Raw genomic sequence first — 24,074 nt, 5'->3', positions numbered from 1 at the left:
ACTCTTTCTTCTGCTGAATACAACCTCAATTGATTAGTTTTCATTAAATTACGTATATCAAGAAATTTGGTTTGGGTAGCACTTAGGGTGACTGCTCAAAGATCAGATGTGTACTTGTGCAGAAGCCAAGAAAATTCATGGGTCAGTAGTGCCCCTCTATGCTTTATTCAGACAGCATTCAAAGAACATTATCCATTATATCCCACTGGGAATTCTTGTACAAACTCAGACTTTTATCTCATCTTCCTCCACTATAGGATACAATTAATTTCATATTGACAAACTTCTCACAGCAATTTGCAGAGCCACAACATATTGAATACATTTGAACGTCTTTGATTCTGTCTGCTTGTGTCTTGGACTCAGCCAGTAAAGATTTTCTAAGAATCTAAAGTTAATTTCATCTTAACGTCTCCTGGGGTTCTTAGCAAAACGTCGTGTAAATCTGCTAAAATGGAATAATATCGATCATTTGCATTGCAATGGGAAACCCTTTCATTGAAACTAACAAAGTTTAAAAAAGTCTTTTTCTGTATATTGCTTCTGGGTTTGGGGTCATTTGGACTGTTCAGAATCAACGCAGTGTTAATAGTGAAATGTTATATTCCTCCACATATGTGACAGTTCCTTTGAGACTGTAGCTCCACAAAGGTATTATCAGTTTAAGTGTCCTCTGCATTTACAAAGAGACAACAGCTCCATTTAAACTGAACTGTGTGTTGTGCTCAGAAGATCAGTAACTGTGATATAACATCTAAAGTTTGATCTTTATATTTTTCTTCAGACACACTCACTGACATCATATTTTTGCTGAAATAGTAATTTTTCTCTAAGGCTTAGAGCAGAAGCTATTGTATTACTATGCCTTATAATGCAGCCACTGACCCAGGAGATCAGTCAACGTGTCTACATTGTAATGAATAAGTCGAGATAACTTCCAGCTGAGAACAACTCACTACAACTCCTTCCACTTGATTAGATTTTTGCCCTAAATGAGACAACAGGCAGCAAAAGGATGTGTGAAGGTATCAGGTATCATGTAATGTGAGCTGCTGGGGGGAGGAGGGAATGCCTGAAGTTTTGATTGTAGTGTTTGTATTTTCCTCTAACTTCAGGTAGCCAGAGACTGCTGATGGAGCCCTGTTGGTAGAATAAATTTGCTTAAGAACATGAGATGCCATTGAGGGATCTTTCTTTCTAGGAGAAAGGAAAGAAGGAGCATGGTGGAAAAAGGCAAGAAGCAGCAGCAACATATCTGTGCTGAAAAAGGCAGGAATCCTTGGGTTTGGTGCTGATGGAGCTATTTTGCTCACATGGTACTCTGCGCTCTGTGAAAATACTCGCTGGAATCTCAAAGAGCAACCCCAGTGCTGCAGGGCTGATACAAGTTGTGATGCTTCTGGTTTTAGGGCAGGGTTGTTCAGCTCTAGCTCAGGGTACCTGATGCCATAATCATATCCAGCCAAGTGGTGTTGTAACGTGCTAGGAGAAGAGAGGCAGATGTGAGATGTGAAAAGATGCCAGAGTACAATGTTGGGTATAGCAGAAGGCGAGGAGGGAGACAGAGCAGAACATCATTAATGTGGGTGTTCAGTGGGGAGGGAGCCACTCGTTCTGGAATCACACACATCATACCCGTTACCCAAAGGCAGAGGGAGCCTTCGGTCTAGTACCACTCACGGCTCAGGTGAACTGCACTTACAGTTTCAAATTGTTAGCAATTTTTCCAGCTCTGCTAGGACTATTGGTGGTAGCCAGATAATGCAGGAGAGGGACCAACTTAATTCTTCCAGTGAAAATGTTGCACCTTTTATTGGCTGCAGCTAGTTTTCTGGGTGAAATCCCTCGTCTTTCTTGATCTATGGGAAGCTTATCTCCTATCTGTGATATATTCTTGCTGTGCATTTTGACAGCACAGAAAAAACTGTGACTATTAACAGGTACTGTGGAAAGGGTATTCTCTGAAGGGTAGATACGTGCACCCTAGTACCCACTGGATGAACTGTTGGCCTAATTTTTGCATTTTAACAGGGCTATGCACAAATCTGGTCATCACACACAAATTGCATGGGGATGTTTGCCAGTTTAGGTAATCAGTTTGTTTTTGTAGACATCGTAAGTGTGTGCAAGGATAAATTCCGTTGTTTAGTACTTATTTTTCCAAAGAAGTTGAATATAGATGTGTATTTGTATTAAGGAATTCTTGCTATAGTTTGATGAACATTGTACCGTTGCTCACGTTTCCTCAGTTTTTGACTATCTGGATGCTAAATAAGTCATCATTATAATTTACTTCGGGGGCACATAAAGAAATTATATAGATACAAGATACTAGATATAGATAGGGAGATAACCTACTATTACTTGTTGGATTTTTAAAAAAAATCATTCTGTAGCAAGTCTGCTGCAGAGCTAAAATTTAGCATTGAACTGTTTAAAAAAACCTTCAAAAAAGATTTTAATAAAATTCATTTTGTTCATTTTCTTAAATATTCAATAAGGTTTTTTGTGTAAAGAAATATTTTAGTCATGCTTGTAGCTTTTCTAAGCCCCAAATACATTATTTCTAGAGCACTTTCAGATATGAAATAACGATAACCTCCTATCTTAAGGAACAACCTTTCTGACTTAACTGTTGACAGTGTCTTGTCTGGATGTTAGTCTGCCCCCAAAAGTGTCATGGGGCAACATTGTTCTCTTTCTATTCTTTTTCCTTCTGCTGTTCAGGTACTCTTGTGGAAAAGCAGCAGAAATAAACATACTGTGGGCTCCCTGCCAGAACCCACGTTCCAGAGACGATTTTGAATCTCAAAGGAAGGCAGAGAAGCTGCTTCTCCTAATTGACAATAGTGTTGGCTTGAAAAGCAGGATTTCTTTTGTTTCTCAGCTGCCTTTATCATTAGCTGTTGTAACAGTTTCCTCTTTTGTTCTTGGATGGATTTAGGATGTCCAGATGTGTTGGTTCCAGGTAGATTTCATCCTCTCCACATTGACAGGATAATTCAACTCGTGAAGACTCATAACACTTTGCATTTCTACTAGCTTGTGCTGGGCTGCTATGTGAGACCCTGTACCAGAGTCAGGCGTTCAACAGTGCGACGAACGCTGTCAGGTGGTGGCCTGTTACCATCTCCTTAGTTACTTGCCTGCTGTTTTCAGTCAATGTCAATGTTTGTTGCTAACAAGAGCTTTGCTAGGTCATGGTACTTCATGAATTTTTATATACAACAGCGGCGCTTGGAAGCATTTCTGTTTGCTTCACCTATCACTTTTCTCTCCTTGTAGTTAATGAAGTTCAGCTTTGCCAGTTTCTGTCCAACTTCTGTATTTCACTAATACCATTGAGCAGGGAGGACTTTTTAGCAGAGCTGAAAGATCCCTGCTGGGCTGGAAAGTTAAGTTGCTGTTGTGCAGCTGTAATGTACTTTTCTTGCATCTCTACACCTCTCACAGGTACAGCTTCTGACTTACGGTTTCAATATGATCTAAAGTTACTTGTTAAAAAAAGATAAGAAAAAATACACAGGATAATATTCACTAGATGCTGTAATTCCTACTGATTTGAACAAAACTAAGTTGGATTTACAAAAAGGATCCTAACCTTCATTGATAAATTAAGTCTCTGTGTGTGTTTGGTGCATATTTTCAATATGAAATTTCCTCACTGAGGAGCCATTTTGTAGCTAGCTATCCTTAGCTAACATAAAAATACAAATACCTTTACATAGAGACATACAGAGTAAGTTTTTGTGTGTTTATAGATAAATATGTATATTTAATTATTCAGAATACCTCTGTAGATATTTCATCAGAGAGAAAACTATGGATTCTGTATTTCTGTTCAAAACAAATTAAACTTCTGAGAATTAAACTTGGAAAAAAATTACTTTGGAAGAGGAATACGTCAGCCTAATATATGCTTTTGAATATAAGAAATCTATTTCGGCTTGTTTTCTTTTTATATAGTTTACAAGAAATCCAACTGCTAACCTTTCAATGTTTTAAAATGGTATTCTTTAAAACATTTGTGCTTCATTATCATAAATACCACAGTTGTGTAGAAACCTCGCATATGTGGCATATCATAACAGTGACAATGGGATGCACTGAAATGATGAATCCCAGGAACTTGAGATTTCTTGCTGAGATCTATAAAGGGCAATATTTCCAATCGCAACTTCAGCTTCCCACCGTTACAGTAATGGACTTGAGATCTTGCACAAGAATCTTTTTTCCAGCAGGTCTTTTGATGATAATAAGCTCAAAGTCAGCGATTAAAGTCTTGGGATGCATGCAGGTATTACTAATAATGAATATTGCTTGGTGGACAAAAATATTCTGTACAATTCACATGCGAATGACCTTTCTTACAGAAAGGAGTAAAAGTCTAATATAGGAGGCTGAGAAATGAACAAAGGGTGATGAGTGACATGCATGTTGTTTTTCATTGGGAGATGCTTGGCAGTGTTTTCATTTTGCTTGCATGGAGTTTTGGAGCCTGTCTCATGCCATATGGCATATTAAGCACAATAAAGATGTTCATTTGGCAGCTGGAGCATGACTAGGAACATCAAAAGAGTCATATATGCATCAATAAATGAAGAACTCTGCCTTCATGTAAATAAATATTAGATCATTGTTTTAATTGCCCATTGAGTTCTTGTCAATGAGACACAAACACTAGTCACGTCTGGTGTAGCGTTACCAAAATTTTAGTTTTGGTAATAGGCTATAATTTTAGGCTATAGCTGAACAGTTACTATCATTAATTTTTTTTCACTTCTGTAGCACCAAACATGAATCATTTTGTTGCAAGTGCTGTACAGACACAGAGCAAACAAGTGGTTACAAGAGCTTACAATCTAGTTAAACTCCTTCAGCTCTAACACAAAGTGGGTGTGCAGGAGGACATGGGAGGTTTTAGTGTGTATGGCCATTCTTATCAGGTTCACATTCGTCCAATCTGTTATAATGCAGCTGAGTAGTATGAATAATGTCAGTTATCCCCCTCATGGCTTTCCTCACACCTCATCTCTGCGACAAATGCATGAACATCATAAACATCATCATACATCATAAGGATCATATGTCATCATGGTTGCCAAGCAGCGAAGTGTTATATATTGGGAGACCACCTTCTCATTTTAGGCAGATTGCCAGACGGTTTGATCTCTTCTCTCCATGAAGCTTGGTAGACTCCTTAGAGCATGCGCTATCCATCCAACTGACATAGATTTTGGTAACTACTTTTATTTTTTTTGGTATCTGGGGATTGCTTAAATACTAATCTGAAAAGATCTTATTGGAAGAACTCTTTGTAATGGGATGTTTTATTTCTGAAAAGAGACATCCGTGCCTTCTTCTTGAAACCTGGCACTTTTGATTGTTTAGATAGCTTCTCAGTGGAACAGTCTGAGCTGTTTTCTGTTTTCTTGCGTGTGCTTGTTCGTCTTGTATTCAGTTCTCAGTCCCATGCCCAAATTTCCTTGGGAAAGAGAGTTCAGTGTCTTGGGAGAGAGTTCAGTGTCGAGGACTCAGCTGGATGAATAAGCTGTGTAGTGAAAAACAGTGGTTAGTTCACTGCATTTTTGTAGGTTTTTTTTTTTTTTTCCTTGAATGAACCCGACATATATAAGCCTAACATAGACCTGAAAGGACAGGGAAATCAATTGAATCTAGAACTTCTATGTGTGGAAAAGACTTCAAGGTGCTGCCTAGTCCATCCTCTTGTCTTGAAGCAGGATCAGGTACTGAGATTGGCCTTGAGTGATTTTGGATAAGCTGGTATTTGATTAACCTCGTGTTAAACCCCTGCAATGGTAGGTATTCAGCATGTCCTCAGCACCCCCTTTTAATGGTTAGCTGGAAAACTTTCTTCAATAACCTTCTGAACCTTCCCACAACTGATACCCACAAAATCCTGTCTAGTTTCTTGTTATACTGTTTAGTGCTTGGAGGACATGAGGAGTAATTAATTAATCAGTCTTTATAGTTTTTACATAGAGATTTGTACACGGGGTTTGTGTACAAAGCAAGTTTTCTTCACCAGAGAATAAGAACTAAAAATCCTATTTGCCCTATATTTAACGGGCTATGTTTTTTTAGAGCATCGGAAATGTGTAGGTTTGTTTAAGAAGTAGATGTAGTGCCACAGGTAGGAAATCTGAGTAAGCTGATGAAGCTGAAACTCTTCAGATCTCTCCTGAGTGCCTGGCAGGGCAGGAAAGTGTGGTCAGCGCCAGGGCCAGATCCTTAGGCTACGTAGCTGCTACTGGAGCCTGGTACAGGCAGCTCAAGTACTGTAAATTTTGGGTATCTGCATTGGCTTTTCCCCAGAAGCCACATGAGTTTAAGGAAGCAAACGTTCCCAGTGAGGGGCATCGTGAGAATGACTGGGAATGCAATGCAATCTCATGCGATGTTCCCTGGTCATCCCAGTCCAGGAGACATCATCATTCTGATAAAGCTCACATTTGCCCCTAACTACATACCTAAGGATGTAGGATTTTACCTAAGGCTACAGTTCTCCTCAACTCTCTTAACAATTGGCTTCAGTTTCATCTCTGTTGGCCCTTGGTCCGAATAATCTTCAATGTTCTCTATCCTTATGATCACCTCATCTCCTTCCACCCACTTCTAATTTCTCTCTTAGAGCCTTTTCATTTTCCTTCCTTCTCTTTGCTATTAACCTCATCAAATACTCTTGTTTCTGTGGTGGAATTGGGAATTGAAAGCATCAGTGCTTTTGGATGAGATACGGCAAGAAAACAGTTTCCCTCTTTCAAACAGCTCTGCTTCTGCCCTTGTTGGAAAAAGTTGCAGGGTTTCATAAAGCAAGGTCAATAGATGAGCAAAATATGAAAGGTCTAAAAGTGTCAAATTCATAACTCCAAGGGAATATAGAATATAGATCCAAGTACTTCTGATTCCACGTATCGCATCTGCATGTAGTCTTTGAATTTCTGCAATGCATGCAGATGGCAGCAATGCAGGAATCTCAAGGTTTGTGAATGCTGAGCAGCAAGGTAGGAGAAGTGTACTCCCAGCCAGCTTCTCCCCTCTTTTTGAAGCACAACACAGCGTAGCTTCTTTTTGAGTGTGACCTGTAGTGTTTGGCTGGGTAATGCCATAGCTCTGAACTATGACATTTGTTTTTAAGTGATTACTTTATCATAGTTTTGTTAGGCCTTTCTTTTAATTTTTTTTTTTTTTTTAGTTTTTACTCCTGACATAATTAATTTCTCAGAGAGTGATGCCAAATTTTTCCAGTTGTAAGCTATTAATCACCAGCAGTTTTTGACTATGAGAAGCACATATTTATTCAATATAACAAGGTACCTTTCTAAGACCCTGTTTCATTGTTTTGGTTTTAAAGGGAGGAAAAGAATAAGTTAAAGGAGAATCTACTCACAATTCATCAAGGCTGCAATCTATACAGTGATTACTATAGAGAATTTTAACTTCCCACATTTGTGGTGACAGGAAAAATTTGTCTTTTTTGTGGGTTGATAGCTTTAGGAGATTGCAATGAATCTGTTAAAATGCCTGTCATATCACCAACATAAATTGCAACGGGTGGTTTTATGCCAGGGAGGCCTTGCTAACAGAGAGCCTTCCATCAAAATCCTACCGTGAGCACAAGAGCCTTTCTGCAAGCGGTTCCTGCTCTTGGAGAGCAGCGTGGACACCAGCAGTCTGAGCGCTGTGAAATTGTTTTAAACTGCTACTGAACCCATATTCTGTGTTTTTCCCCCCTGCTTCTACTGCAGTATAAGACTTTGCAAGCAGGGGTCTGTGACATGACAGACCGAGATAGGTTTGTCTGGAGGGACTGGAGTATCTGAGGGGAAAGAGCTTTTTGTTTCTTTTTTATTTACAATCCCTCTTGCTTTCAGCCAAATTCAATGAAACGGCAAACGAGCTGATGAAATTCTGGTTTGTTATCCCACTGTGAATCCAAGGATAGTTCTCTTGCCCTCAAGAAAAGCAGAGGAAATGAGAGCAGTTTTTAGTTAAAAATATGTAAGCAAGCCTAAAACTTGTGCAGAAGCAGATCCTTCAGGTGCTGGGATAATTTTTATGTAAGAGACTGTGGTGACACATAGAGTTTGGACTCAGTAAGAGGATAGTCAGGCATAAATTCATAGGATCGCAACTTTGTTCTTTTAAAATTCCACCTCAGGATCCTAATGCCTTTGTCGATATATAGGGTGTGGGAATATGTAAGCAAGCCTAAAACTTGTGCAGAAGCAGATCCTTCAGGTGCTGGGATAATTTTTATGTAAGAGACTGTGGTGACACATAGAGTTTGGACTCAGTAAGAGGATAGTCAGGCATAAATTCATAGGATCGCAACTTTGTTCTTTTAAAATTCCACCTCAGGATCCTAATGCCTTTGTCGATATATAGGGTGTGGGGGTGCTGGCAGCGGGGGCTGCAGGGCCTCTGTGAGGAGGGGCGGGGCTGCCCTGTGCTGGGCAGAGCCGGTTCCAGCTGGTTCCGGGCGGTTCCAGGCGGTTCCGCAGCTGCCCCACCACAGGGCACAGCTGAGCCCCTCAGCGATGCTGGTGGTGCCTCTGTGGAAGCGTGTTTAAGAAAGGGGCAAGACGCTGCCTTGCTGGGGTCGAGGGGTGAGGGGAAAAAGTGTGAGCGAGCAGTGTGAGCCCCAGGGGCAGAGGAGGAGGAGGAAGGGCTCCAGGCTCTGGAGCAGGGATTCCATGCAGCTCCTGGAAGACCCCACACAGGAGCAGGTGGGTATGTCCTGAAGGAAGCTGCAGTCTGCGGAGGGGACTCGTGCTGGAGCAGGGGAAAATTGTGAGGAGGAAGGAGCCGCAGAGAGGATCTTCCGTGTAAAGTGAAACAGGATTATTGGCAGCTATTGTTTAATTAAAAGTTCTCATAATCCTTAGCTGTACTGATAGTGCAGCTCATGTGCTACATCACAATCCTGGTAGTTATGTAACACTTTTGCAGTAGACAAAGTTGAGTATTCTGTAAACAACCAATTCCAAGCATAAAGATTTAAGGGATATCTCAAACCACTTGACCAGCAGAAGAGCCATTAGTGATCCCAGGTTATGATGAGGATAACAAGGTCTCCACTGCTACTGCCCAATTTGTGGAACTAGGTGTGCGTTTGATTTGAGTGATCACGGAATGTTCATGTCCAAAGTGTTTAGTTTATCTCCTGCCTCCCCAATTAGCATGGTCAAAACCTCTTCATCCTTCTGAAAGTGCATATTCATAAGATTTGTCTGTGAATTATGGTCACACAAATACAAAGCTGCTTTGAAAGTTTTTCCCTTTAGATCAGGAGATATTTCTTCCTGAGATCTGTAGACAAGCCAATAACATAAAAATGTTTGAAGTCTGTGTTCAGACTTTTAATTGTGTTTTTTTTCTTTCTTTTTTTTTCCCCCCAGTGGAATTTGATGACTGCAAGGGGAATAACAAATTGAACTTCGAAGTTTCTAACCCAGACTTTAAGGTGGAACGCGACGGGGCTTTAGTTGCGCTAAAGAATGTATCAGAAGCTATCAGAGCCTTGTTTGTCCATGCGCGGTCTGAGCATGCTGAAGATATGGCAGAAATTTTGATGGTTGGAGCAAATGAAAAACATGGTGCATTAAAGGTAAGATAAATACAAAGGACTAGAAGAAAGTGCCAAAGATGCTGCTGGATATTTACATGTGCCATCTAGGACTGTAATCAGTTTTAATCTGTTAGTAGAGAGATCAGAATCAGTCTTCAGTCCAGATATTGCTGAAGCATTTTAGCACTTAGTTTAACTTAAAATACAAATTTTCCAGGTTTTGAATGATATATTACATCTTCATGTGTAAATGCTGAACATTCATAAAGAATTTATTCACATGAAAGAGCTCAATTATCAAAATAGGCTGGTTCTTCTGGTGTACATTATGCTGGATAACCACAGTTTGGCTATAACTGAAAATGGAAAATCATAGTCTAAGCATGTAATTTAGAATTTACAGAACCTTCACGTTCGTTCCAGGTCTAAGAACATGGGAATGAATTCTATGCTGTGGAATTTAAATTTTCATATAAGTCTGCTTATCTTATACTGTTATACGTTAAACTACATAAACATACTCACGCGAACAGCAACACATAGTTATACTTTGTCTGTCTCTGTGGACTAGTGATTTTTGTTCCGCTCTGGCCACTGAATGCTGTGTCCTTTCTTTTCCACTTCTGAATTTCAGTATAATACTAACCTTGTACTATGGGGAAAAAGTGCTTCACAAATTGATTGAATTGTTTACTTCACACCCATGAAAGCAACAGAAGGAAATGTGAGATAGCCTTCATTTCTGTGTCATGGCATTTAGGAGAGAGGCAGGCAAGACAGTGGCTTACTAGACAGTTAAGCCTGGTACCTTTACAGACCTATAATTTCAAGAACGTATAAAGAAGCCATGATAAAAATGACTGATATATTGTCTTATTTTGGTATTTAGACTTTCAGTTGCCAGCATTCTCATTATATTTCCAACAGTAGCTTAGCATAACTTAAGTCTTCCATTAAAAAAAAAAAAAAATATTAGCTTTAGGGAAAAGGTTGAGCAAACTTCTGAAAGTCTGTGGCTGAGGAAAGGTTTTGATCTGCACTTTAATCAGCACACGATGTGAATATAGATTGCCAATGGGAGAGAAAGTACCAGAATGTGTAACTGCAGAGAGCTGATCAGAACGCTTAAATGGAATTTAATTTTATTTAAGTACTCTGTTTCTTCACAAAGTTAAATTTTAACAAGGTCATACTTGAGAGTGTCTCTTACGTGGTGCAGCTGTGAATTTAGGACCATGCACTGCCGAATTCAGAGTAGGAAAACTACACTTGCAGGAGCTGGGCACTTGTCTGTCTTGTGTCTCAAACTAGCAAGGCATGCTCCTTCTGGTGCATTCACAAGAATGTTCAAATGGTTTTGTTTTCACTCCAGGTTTTGAAATCTTAGGAGCAGTTTCAAAATGGGGCTTCTCATTCTCCAGTTAGAAGTTACTGAAACCACAGGGGAATTTGAGACATCTCTGACAGGAGGTCTGGAGTTAAACTTCAGGGGATTGGTTTATGTGTGAAGATCTGACTCTCCGAGAATCATATTCTGAAGTTTTATTCTGGTTTTCTTAGAGAAGCAGCCCTTCAATATCTTTGAGGGGAGATACTCTATGGAATTTACAATTTGGGGAAATCTTGTCTCATGAATAGGAATTAACAGATGTGTATTTGAACTGACTATGACATACTTTGTCAGTGACCTTTTCTCTTTATGTCCTGTTCACGTTCTGGGTAGTCTCCCCTCAAAATGTTCCAGCAATATTAATTAATGCCTAGTGTTGAAATCTATCACCAGACTACATTCAAAAGGCAAGTCTAATTTGGCGTCACTCCTGGATTCTGTTCCAATCACTTTGTGTTGCTTCAGAGAAAGAAAAACAGTCTAAATCTGGCATATTCTGCCCCTTGCCAGTCTTCCCTTTATAGATGACTCCTCAAAGCAATAGCATAGCATCATCTCTACCTGCATTCACCACTTCTTTATGGATTTTGATACTCAGCTCATAACTAGAAGATTACCCTTTTAGTATGGTGATCCTTGGTGTCTGCAGTGCCATTGGGAACTACATGATGCATTAATGTGTCCTGGGAAATCCATCTAGTGAGGATCATCCTCTTCTTCAATGGAATATAAAGGTCTTTGGGGTTCGCTGTCCCACTCTGGACTCAGCCAGCACTCTGTAGCTGTTAAATCAATGTTTTTTACCAACCGTTTCAGCTATTGTTTGCCTATTTTAAACACAACACAGACAGTCTTGTCTTTCTGTTTGTCATACTTGAGAAGGATATAAAGATTACAGCGTCCTATCTAAAGTGATTTTATGATAAATTTGAACTTAATCCTGTACTTTTACAGTCTGAATGTGTCAGCATGGAAACAGCAGAACTGCTCCATCTGTTTATGCAAGGAGTCTTGGCTAAGAAATGCTCAGATGGAGCCTTAATAATTCAGCATAATTCTGTAGGGTTAAGATGAGCACACACTAGAGCACTGCTTAGCATTCAGTACTTAGTGTACAGTACCTTGTTTAATTAGGGGATAAGTAGTTCTTGAGTATTTCCCTACTGCCAGCAACTGCCTTTTCTTTTCTGAAAGCATGTAACCTACATCTGTGAAATCCCATTGTTAATGTTTCTAATTGCAGATTCCCAACATGTTTGGAAATGACTGACAGCAGTGATCTCTAATGTGCTGACTGGCACTCTGAGCCTGGGAAGAGATAGCGTAATTCCTAAAACTTTGTGATTGCTATCAGTCATACTTAGCCAAATATTGAAAATATTTAGAGGTAAAATCTGGAGTGCACAGAAAAGCTTTTGGTATTCTAATGGTGGAGGGGTGTATGTGGGAAGATTCCAGTGGCCTCACTGGTCAGTCCTAAGTGATTAACTGAAACTAACTTCATGGCCATAGTATAGTCAGTGGCTGTTAGAATACCACTTACTATTTAACTCTGCTTTTCGAGTCTGAAGCACATGTTTTCTTACTCTTCTGCCAGAAGCATATTAGATCTGCAGAGCCTGCAGCTTTCTATCAAAGGGTCGCCATGACTACAATATGAGAAGATAGATGGTTCCTCAACATCATCAGGCAACTTGGCTGTTGCTCTCTGATCACGCAATCTTTTGCAGGGTCTAGTGACAGAAGAGCAGATACAGCATTGCTGCTTCTCCAGATGTCTGGATGTTTCTGCAAAATACCCTAAAACCAATGAACATCTGTGCCTACAGATCTGCATACATGTTACTGAGAGCAAAAGTCTGTACATTAGATTACAGCTACATTGCTTTCTACAACCTGCTGTTAGTGCCCCTTTCCTCCTGTGGTTTTGGCTAGATATATTCGTTTCTGTCTGTATTCACGAAAAAGCTACTGTCATTTTTGAGAGGCATGTGGAATACAAGTGCGCAGAAGAGTTGCCATTACAGTTATGGAAGGTGTAACATTACAGTTATCTTTTTAATAGTTATGCGTGTGTACACACTTGTACCCTTAGGCAATCAGAGTGCTCAATGAAAAAAATGAAGTTCACTTGCATTCACTACCATGGGGTAGTGCTGGTGAGGCATGCACATCTATGCTTGTGCTGTGCTTTGTCCAACATTTGCTTAATATCTTTTCACACAGTCAGGACTTGAGGGCTTGGTGTTATTAAAAAAGGACATGGAAATGTTTTGATTCACCCAGGATTCCCAAAATGAACTTTGGTCTCATTCTGAATAATTCATAGAGTCGCTAAGATTCAGATCCCTAATGGAAAAATAAATCAATCGCAAACTCTAGTTGGGAACAAACTGACCGAGCCGATGAGTGGCAATAATTATTTTTTTAACTTATGACTTATCCAGTGCTTGGTCCTTGCTTTGTTTTGTGGAAATAGTAGGACAATTGAAAGTTGGAAATTTCTTCACATTTGAGCAGACATTAATGGATTTATTTATTTAAAGAGCTGGTTTTGTGGAAGATAGAAAGTAGAGCCAATCTTTTGTAGTCTCATAACAAATTGTGAGTTGCAAAATGCAGCAAGCTGGGAATTGAACTGTGTCCTCCAAGGCTAAATAAAATGGTTGTCTGCTAGTCCTTCTCCCCCTCTGTAATTTAGTCCTGGTTTTAATGAATATACCCTTAATACACTGGGAGCTAAAAGAAAACCTTGGGAAACAATCTTTCTCTGCCTTTTTTTTGTATGTTGGCAAAATGCAGCCTTTTTTTTTTTCTGCAGCAAAGGGAGTTATTTGGAACTTCTATTTGTTACAGCATCACAGATACAGGTGAGGTGTTGGGGGGGAGTGAGATATCAAGAGTCTGGTACCAAAGTGGATAAGAGGGCAGGGAGATATTCAGAAATTCCAGACTGGTAGTAACATCAATGTATGGTGCTCAGCAGTCTTTCATACAGAGGGATGAAATGATTAAATAGAAACTCTCAAACCCTCAGGACACTTTTCAGGCATTAGATGGAAAAGAAGAGATAAGAGGGAGGAGCACACCCTGAGACAGCATGTTGCAGACAAAGAAAGTTTAAAATAATCTCCAGCGGTAGCTCAGATTGAAGGAAATGAAGTTGCTCTAGTCCTGCTATTCTGTCCAGTCCCCTTGTAACAGCTAGGGGCTAGTCAGGTACGCTGCTTCTACTTTTCCCTTTGTCAAACCATTGATTTTCCCAGCATCAGTACCCTTCTATGTTTATTATAGCAGGGACAGGAGAGGCAGCCTGGTTGAAAACTTCCTCAGCTGCTTTGCAGATCTGAATTGTGTTTCCTACGAAGTCACTGCCTGGATGTATATGTTTGTGCAAGTTGCTTTACGCCTGTGCCTGTTTCCTAAAGTATCAAACAGAAATAATGAAACTAAGCTCCTTGGATTTAAACGTTAACATTTCTTGTTTGTGTCTTACTCTCTGCTTTATAACTGCAGGATAGAGATTGCAATTTTATTGATATGAGATAAAAAGTGCCTAGAGCCTTAAATCCTACATGTATGGCTTTCTGCCTTAGAACAGATGATAAAGGATCAATAATCTTATTATGATCAGGATTCTCTCACAGAAAAAATATTCATGTAAGGAAGTGAATAGTTGAGTTTAGTCATCTGGCAGTTCAATAATTTATTTGGAAAAAAAGATCAAGAATCAGCCTCTCTGATACAGAAGCGATCATTCCCATTAACGTATATTAGCATTTTTTCACTTTAGAATAGAATTCCAAATAGGCTGAAAATGACTGTGCAAAAGTATGAAGATGGACTCTTATATGAGATATTGACGAACAGGCTAGAAGAGTTTCATATTATTAGATTTTGCATATAGCAGTTGCTGCAAAAAGTAATGTACGGCATAAATAAAATACCATGTTTTGCATTTAATTTTAAGGCACAAAATAGAGTAAGTCACAGGGGTACATCAATATCTACGATATGCTTATGAGTTATTATACTGATCAAAACAGTATATAGAATACCATTTCTTTCAGAAAAACTGGAGATATTTTACCTTTGGATATGAAGGTGTCCTTCAGGCATATAAAGATGGGTTTTCTTAAATAGCAAACAAAAGAAAATTCATCTTCGCGCTTCTGCGTTCAGTTTGGCAGAAAGCTTAACATAGTAATGTTCTTCAACTAGCCGTTAAATTATTAACTTGTTATTACTACTTTTACTTTTGTTCGTTATCACACTGCAAACACCTATTGACTTGGAATTCATGCATAAAAAGCTGAGGTATAAGTGATTTTAGAAGTTAATACCTGTGTGTTGATGGTATATTGGTAAATGGCTTTTCCTTGCTTTAATCATCAGTGAAAGGATGCAATTTTTTTTTTTTTTAAAGTCTGCAATGCTACATTGCAGGTTTCACAGAACACGCCTTAATGTAAGTAAAAGCAAGAGCTTGTTCTCATCAATGGGTCATTCTGTAGTATCATTTAGCTGCCTTTTTTGACTATATTTTTATAAAAATTCTCTGTGCACACCACTTGCTGTTGGGGAAACAACAAAGAGCTCCTTTTATATAAGAAATCTCCTTACCCACTGAAATAAGCTATTTTCCATAGAAATTCCAGTAACCTACTTTCTCTTTTTATCCTTCAGCCTAATCCAGAACCTGCTGAAATAATCAGATTCCAGCAGACTTTAGATCAAACCCTCGAAGCAGGAGTTTTGTCTGACAGTGCCGTAGGGACGTGACTGCTGTACCTCTTTGCTGGACTGTTTCTGAGCGACCCTGCAAGTCCCATGGCAGTGCACAGCGCTTATGATTTTTCTTATATAGCCACGCTCCCCCTTTTATTCAGCTCTGCAGCAGAGCCTCACCTCTATTGATAGGCTTGTGCTTTTCCCTCAGGCCTGGACTGAATTTATACTTCCAACTTAACTCTGCAGATTCCCACCACCAAAGAAATGTAGGTTTCATATACCCTGGCTTTGGAGTGTGCTCTGACAAAGGTCCATTTATCTGAGAATTATTATGGTGCCAAGAGATGTGGCAGTTGCCATAGCAACAATTACATATTGTGTTGAACACCAGAGTAAATACTATAAAGAACATGAGCCACTGGTGGTTTTCATAATTTAACGTTCCTTTTTTGGGCAAAGTGTGTCTTGTAAGTTTATTCACTGTATGTATAAATGCTTAGATCAAACATGTGGGCTAGCTTTCCTTCTATTTCCCCTCAGTGCGCAACTTCAGCATGTAAATGAGAAGTACTTGGTTATTTAAGGAGAGAAAAATGGTCTTATAGACTGGAAACATGAATAATTGACTGTGAAACAAGAAGGTGTTAGCTTTGTGAATGTTCAGTGCTTTTCTCTATGAGTAATCTACATTCAGATTTTATGTGAACTAGGGATGTATTTATCCAGGAAAAGGGACTTTGTGCAAGCAGAGCTAAGACAAGTATAGAATATGTTTAACGGTGATTCAAATGATTTTTGAAACAAATGAAAACCTTGTTAATTATTCCAAATTATTAACAGACTAATGAAAAATTGCAGGCAAAAATATTCTAAATTAACACTTTTTATTAAAAACATCTAAAATCATAATTCCTTTCAGCCCTGAACTGCATTTAGACTTCTCAGTTAGTTCTCCCTGCAGTAACAGGTATTATCCATGGGACATTTTCACTATTGCTTGGTATGCTTCTGGTGTAAACTTAAGATTTTAGTGGAAGCTCAGAACCAAATGCAGTTCTGGAATGCAACCAATTTTATTCTGTTTTCTTATAAAACACACTTAGGTCTTATCCTTCATCCATAAAACTTAATGGCAAAGCTCCATAAGTCTCAGTGAAAGAGATTATTCAAACATTGCTGAAGTCTTTAATCTGAACTAAAATTCACCCTGGCACAGAGTGCCAAGAAAATACCTATTTACCTCTTGCCCCTAAAACATTTTTATGAGAGTTTGGATGGTAGATGAATTGTGTGAAGACATTTTGAATTGAATTAGCTTCTTTTTATGATCTGGGATGCTAATTGTCCTTTATCCATTAAAAAAAAAAAAAATCCACTAAATTTTGTGGATGAGTGATAAACCATCATGTATTGACATATAATTTTTTTTTCAAGTTGTTATTGTTCCGAGTCCAGCCTGAAAGTATTCTGATGATATAGAGAAAACGATGCCAATCCTATGCGTTAATCTCCAGAGACTGATGGAGTTGTGTGGAAATTTGTGCCATAGGTGGGGAGAACATTTAAAGGAACCATTTGGAAAAGGTTTAAATTTAAAATTCATTGCAGTAAATGAGGATATAAGTAGGAAAGCAACAGACTAAGCATGATTTAGTAGAACATTAAGCAAGATCATAAAGGATAAGTAGAAGTCTCTTAGGATATGTAATATCTTTCATTTATAAAGTGGCTTTCATCCTGCAAGATCCTTAAAGTGTAACTATTAAGTACACAGAGAAAAAATATATGTGTATGCATGTCTATATACATATATCTGTAAAAAGAGGTATTTGCATAGATATCTTTATTGTTGATACTTACGTCATAATACTTTTTCACATCAGGATAGGAACAGAGTCATTTTTAAATAAGGGATTTGGGAAAAGGACATGGTGATTTCTATATGATGTTAAAAATGCCATGACATCCCTAATATCGTCAAATCCATAACGAACAAGAGATGTTACAGAAACCAGAAGAACCTGTGAGACTTCTGGTACAAAATTTCTTTCATGGTTGTTCTCTGATCCAGCATGCAGGAATGTTGCAGTCAATGTATGACAGCTACCCCAGTTTCACCAGTGACACCTCAGATTTATTAAGGAACAGAGACAATTCCAAGAGGAGATCAAACTAAGCTGTGTTCAAAATTAAACTCAAGGTTCTTTTTTTGTGTCAGAGTCACAAAATATTGCTGGTGTTTTCCCACCATAAGCTTTTCCATCAGCTTCCGGAAACAGGGTAGATTTGAGAAAGAACTATAATAGGAGAAATTATTCACATGAAAAGATGATTTCCTGAGAAGGAGTTTAGTCATTTCTCTCCATCAGAGACATCAATAATCATCCCTAATGATTGCCCCAATAGTTCCATGCTGGTTTTCACAAACCTGAAGGAACATTTATTACGGTTATTATAGTAACACCTATCTCAGCACACATCTTAAGCATTTAATGAAGCATCACAGGATAAAAATCTACATTTGTCCTCCCCTAAGAATTGATTCTGCCACTGCAAGGACAGATGGCTCCTTCTGGACCTAAAATTCCTTATTTGTGGATCATCACAATTCTGTTGCTTTTAAGAGTGTTCCTTTGCATCTTATTTTACAGCTGGTTTTCTTAAGTACCTAGAATAACTTGGCAAGTTGAAGAAGTATTCAGCATAAGAATGATAGAATTAAAGCTTAATATAATTTGGTATCTCCATAATAAAGAACTCTGTTAATATTTACAGTCATCTTGGAGTTATTAATCATCCAGCTCCTCACTTCTTATTTTACCACCAAATCAAACTGAGTAACCTTTGGATTAAGCAGTTGATCCGTCTTAGAAAAAATAGTTTTACTACTTGTTTATATATCTCCCCCTTTTACTGACAGGGCACCTAGGGAAGAGAGTGGAGGGGCAGCAGGTCGATTTGAACTGGCCAGTAGTCCAGTACAGGACTAATTGGCCACTGCTAATACTTTTGGTACCACTAAAATTCCTCAGTGTCCTTCATTACCATGGAAAAGAAAGATTCTTGATTAAGGCAGCTGGCAAACAGATGTACTAGTAGGAAAGGAGAGACTGAATTTTGCCTCTAGTTTCTTAACAACCTTGCTATGACTGTAGTTTGGTGCATAGCAGTAAACAAGAAATTTCCTGGTGAGTAGGAATAGATTTGTTAAAATATTTTTAGTAATTGTTCTGGTAACTGGTTTGATTCAAGCTCTAGCAACAGAAAGTCATTTAGTCAGCAACTGTTCAAACTACCATGAACAGATACACTTTAATTTACCTGGAAGTCAGCAAACACCCTTGTGGTTGATGGTGTTCAATACTTGTTGTAAACAAGAAATTTCCTGGTGAGTAGGAATAGATTTGTTAAAATATTTTTAGTAATTGTTCTGGTAACTGGTTTGATTCAAGCTCTAGCAACAGAAAGTCATTTAGTCAGCAACTGTTCAAACTACCATGAACAGATACACTTTAATTTACCTGGAAGTCAGCAAACACCCTTGTGGTTGATGGTGTTCAATACTTGTTGAACCATTTGGCATATGTTTGAACTCTAAATTATCTTGAAATCATTTTGTCTTTCGTTTCTTTTCTATCTCTAGAATTACCTTGTGGTTTTGAGATAAATGAATCATGGATCTAGTATATGCAGCGTTTTAAGATAAGGAATAGACTATAGTCCTTTTAAAATGAGAGCTGGATCTAGCTCTCGGTGTACCGGCCTTCTTGTGGACTAAATTGTATGATCTTAGTACAATACTGTAGCTCCTGCTGCTTAAGAGGGTCTTTTTTGCATCATCAATCAGAAATGGGTTAAATGCTTAACTTTATTTAAAGTACATTTGTCTCTATAATGGCACTAATCACCCTGGAGAACTACTGAATATTTTATGTGGTCAAATGCCCTGTTCTACAGCTAATGTCAAGGCAGTATCGATGAACTGTTTGCTTGGGTTTTTTTAAAAATGGTCTCTGTCAAACATGTTGTATATACGTGCTGTATATTCACAAATGGAAAATTGGAGTCTTTTTTTGTGTGTGTGTGAACTTTGTCTTCAGATTATTCATATCTCATATGAGTATAAATGTATAAATGACAAGATTTTCTGGAGCTTTAAGGACTTTGCTAATAAGAAACAACACAGAGTTAAGCATTTTCATATCCTCCTGATGTTTGCCCAATGCCTTTTCAGAGTTTTTAGAACAAGAATGCAAAATATATCCATCAGATGAAGATTTATACACTTTGCAGACTTAATGATGATAATCTACGAGCTATTAAAAAATTAAAAAAAATTAGTATCACCTGACTTTTTTGACCTCCCCAAAAAAGAAATGCTAGTAAGATAGCATGTTCATGTTTGCACTATTAGTAGTTTAAAAGGCTGCATCAAAACGCAGAGGGTTTCCTTCAAGCACAGCAGTGTGGTGATAAAATAGCATGTCAGCCCCTATGAAATAGGGCACTTGAGTGCTCTCATTAGGCATATAATTTTGATTTGAATATTGTTGAACTCACTAACAAAAATTCAAAATTCCTGATTGGCTGACGAATACTACATTTTGCAGTTTCTTCTCTGCACAGGAAGAATATTTTCATACCTGTGACATTTTCTTTTCCCTGAAGATGAAAAAAGAAGTCAGCTGCTTCTGTTTGATAGGAAATTCATGACTGCTGAAAGACTGTGTTGGTAGACAAAACCCCTGGCGGGACCAGGTGCACTCAGTCATTGTGCTCCAGCATGGCAGCATCTGGCAACAAGAATATTCAGACTAGATCTTCTATTCTTATTGCTGTTCTTGCTGCAAACTATAAGCTCATGCTTAGATTAAGATGATCATTACACTAGTATTCTGTATTTGATTTGGTATGCATTAATCCTGCCAGCCCTTTGCAGCAGAATTACCTGTTAGAAATAAAAGCACTTAGGCTGAATTTCTGATTTAGGAAGTGGGGATTTCATTATTTGTTTTGGTACTGGCTCAGTCAACAGACATCTTATCAGTTATAGACTCATTCATTTACTGTCATTAATTATATCAAAAAATAAACCTCCATACTGACAGGTTTATTGGAACTGTTCACATGTATTAAATTTCCAGCAATGTCCATAGAAACATTACTAATATATTAGTGTGGGATATCTTGCAAGAGAGGCTTTAAAACACGTTCTTTTCAATGCATATATTGTAGTTTTGTGTTGAGAAACATAATATAGGAATATGTGTAGGTTGGGGTTTTTAATGAAAAAGAAAAACAATATGTGACAACAAAGTCATGTTCCTGCTACTTAATTAAAATTATAATCTTAAAATTGATACAATTGGCTCTTCTATCCTCTCTGTTTCAATAACGCCTGCAATTTGATGCTGAGCATTCTTTATTTCTTTGCCCCTCTTTTGGTTTTCAGCAGAGGTGAATTGTTTTAGTAGCAGGTCAAGGGAAAAATTAACTTCTGTGGATTAACTTAATATGATGCAAAGTTCTACCCATTTCCTGTCCTTTTTGGTTATTCTATTGCCATGCAAATTAGTGAAGGGGAAGATTTCTCCCATCTATGTCAGAAGATATGGATATGGATACTTCAAACTATGTGTCCTTAAACGTTTATGTAGCTGTGCAGGGCAGGTTAAGTAACTTTCTGAGTTTATCTGCAGGCAACTTTATTTTCTCTGTGCCACTGTATTGTGTTGTCCTTATGTGCTTCGCTCTCTTCTGCCCACTCCCAACAACCACCCTTTTGAAGCTGATAAGGTCATTAAAGTCAGAAAAGTCTGTCATGCTTCATATTGACCCTCGAATCAGGAATTAAGGTGGAGGTAAGGGGAGGGGATGTTAAAACTTCAGTTTAAAGATTAGAAGTCAAAGTTGGGGAAGATTTGACTCTGAATTTGGCTCACATCTATAACACTCAAACTCATTGCTGACAAAATTACATGTGTAGGTGAGGTAAGGCTTGAAGCTTGAAGTTACAGGGTTGATTTTAGGCATGGTTATTCACAAAACCATGTAATTAATCTGTCATAGGAAAATACAGAAAGCAGTACACCAAATGCAATCTCCATTAAGTCAACAGGAGTTGTTCCACTGACTTTAATGAGCTTTGAATCTATTCATAAATCTGCTATGAGGAGTGTCCAAATCAAAATTTATTTGAGGGTGACCTTGATGTTAATTGTTAGTGCTTCCATGTTGTTTAATTGCCAGGAAGACTGAATGTATTAGTGGGACTATCATATGGTATAGTCCTTTCTATTGGATACTATTAACATCAAGTGGATATATATATATATAATATTAATTGTGTGTAATGGTAGTGGGCAGTCACAGTATGCCAGTTATATTTTGTATCTATGAAACGGGGGGAAAAAAAAAAAATCTTCAATTATTTTAAATGTCATTTGTGCCTTCAGCTGAATCCCTGCAAAATTAATGGTTTTTTTTTGATCAAGTAGCTCTTTAGAGGATCTCAGAAGTTTCACACTTATTCAGTGGCTTTTAATCCCAGATTTTGTGTATTGACTATAATTACTTTAAAATTATATCTCAAATTTGTAAATACCATAAGGCAGATTCTCTTCAGTCCTATGATGTTTAATAAATGTAACATTTGCCAGAAAAGTTCAATCATCTGTATCCCAAATGGAAATGTTTCCTGCTTTAACATGTTGTATTTAATTCAATTAGAGGAAAAATATGGGAAATATATTAGAAGTATAAAAGGAAAAGAGTTCCTTTAATATTTGTCCACTGAACGGAAAAGTAGCCGGCTTATTTGAGAGACATAATTACTGTATCTTCTAGTGGTACGAAAATATGGGATAGTTAGAGGGTTGGGGGGTAGCAATTATTTTGGTTTTGTTTAATGGCTTTCCCAATTCCTTGTCACTGCTGGTAATTATTGTGTCTTTTCTTTTAGTTGGTGTTCAGTGCATTAGGCTGTATTTAGGATCACTTTATTAATTGAAAATGTGTTTCAGAACAATTGTGAATTAGATAAGTGACTTGATTAAGACTCAGTCTTTAAAACTATAAAATGAGAAAATAAGGTAAGGGAAATTAATCTTGACTCCAGATGATAGGAAGATAACACTCTGGTTTCCAGTGTAAGGGTATGAGTTTAGGAGAATCAAGGGAGAGAGCAAAAATGTTTTGCATTTGCATTGTTTCTCCTTCATTTTACTGTAGTAGTATAGAAGCACTGACAAAAGATTGTGGCTTTTGAGACTTTGTTTGTACATGTAGTAAAAGATAGCATCTGCCCAAAGAGCTTCCAGACAAAACAGAGGCTGGACAAAAGGAAAAAGTGTTATAATACTGACAATCTCCAATTTTATACCTCTCTGCCTCAGATTTCTATGTATAAAATGGAGATACTCTATAAGTATATTAAAGGTAAGGTATTCAGACACAGGATAATAGGGACCTTTTACCTTTTGCTGGTGGAAGACCTAGCAATTTTGAAATTAAGGCTGTTACACTTGGTTGTTTGATTTAACTCTATTCCAAGCCATCTACTTGGTGGGTTACATCTGAGCTTAACTTAAGGGGACACATGCAGTGGCTTCTTGGGAGGTCTTTATGTGGCCTGCAGTTTACCAGGTAGAACTTGCTGACTTTGACTGTTTCTCTCTGGGAAGGTAATAAGCAATTCAGTATATATCAGGATATACAAACAGATCTTTGCCTTTACTTTATGCTCATCTCCAAGAAATTTCCTCTGGCCTTTGACACCCCATTATTATCATTTCACATGTCCATGAAGACTAATTTGTAGTCCCTTCTGATAATAGTGTGATTTACACCTGTAAAATGTGTTTTCCAAAAATATGTCTGTGGACTTGTGGTGTAATGCTGAATTACATGGAAGTCCTTTTAGTGGATCTTTCTCTCTCTCTCTAGATATATATGGATGTGCTACACAGCTTTTGTGCCAACTAATGAGCATGAACTATATATTTTTAAATGCTTCTCCCATTTATTAAGCTTAATATCATTTTTAAAAATACCTGAAAATAAAAATAGGGTTTAGAAGATCTTTAACTTTTAACATGCTGTAACTTTTATCATGGGACGACAACTAGCTTAATTCTTTGTAGTAATTATCTTATTAAAAAAATGGCATAGGAAGCATGGTTTTCCACCAGAAAGTTTCTTTTTAATTCTCAATATTTCATATCTGACACGGCACTAAACGAGAACATGACTTAACGGTTGATATTGATTTGCATGTCATTTTTTTCATTTCACTTTCCTATTCAAAAGGAATCAGTGCTGACAAGTTAATGAACTCCAGCTACAAATGCATAGATAAGCCAA

The 24,074-nt window shown here is 37.9% G+C and overlaps 1 protein-coding gene across 1 annotated transcript in view; it reads left to right on the top strand.

The window, feature by feature from the left end:
* LOC104073514 (cadherin-13-like) overlaps positions 1–24,074 on the top strand; it is a 207,882-nt gene that overhangs the window by 164,779 nt on the left and 19,029 nt on the right. The window contains exon 3 of the mRNA XM_009573326.1: positions 9,423–9,631. Within this exon, the coding sequence (XP_009571621.1) occupies positions 9,423–9,631 (209 nt within the window). The remainder of the gene's footprint in view (positions 1–9,422; positions 9,632–24,074) is intronic.

Source organism: Fulmarus glacialis, unplaced genomic scaffold, assembly GCF_000690835.1.
Source record: "Fulmarus glacialis isolate BGI_N327 unplaced genomic scaffold, ASM69083v1 scaffold2892, whole genome shotgun sequence".
NCBI classification, from domain to species: Eukaryota; Metazoa; Chordata; class Aves; order Procellariiformes; family Procellariidae; genus Fulmarus; species Fulmarus glacialis.
Note: the sequence above shows the minus strand (reverse complement) of the source record. Positions and strands in the feature narration are given on the sequence as shown.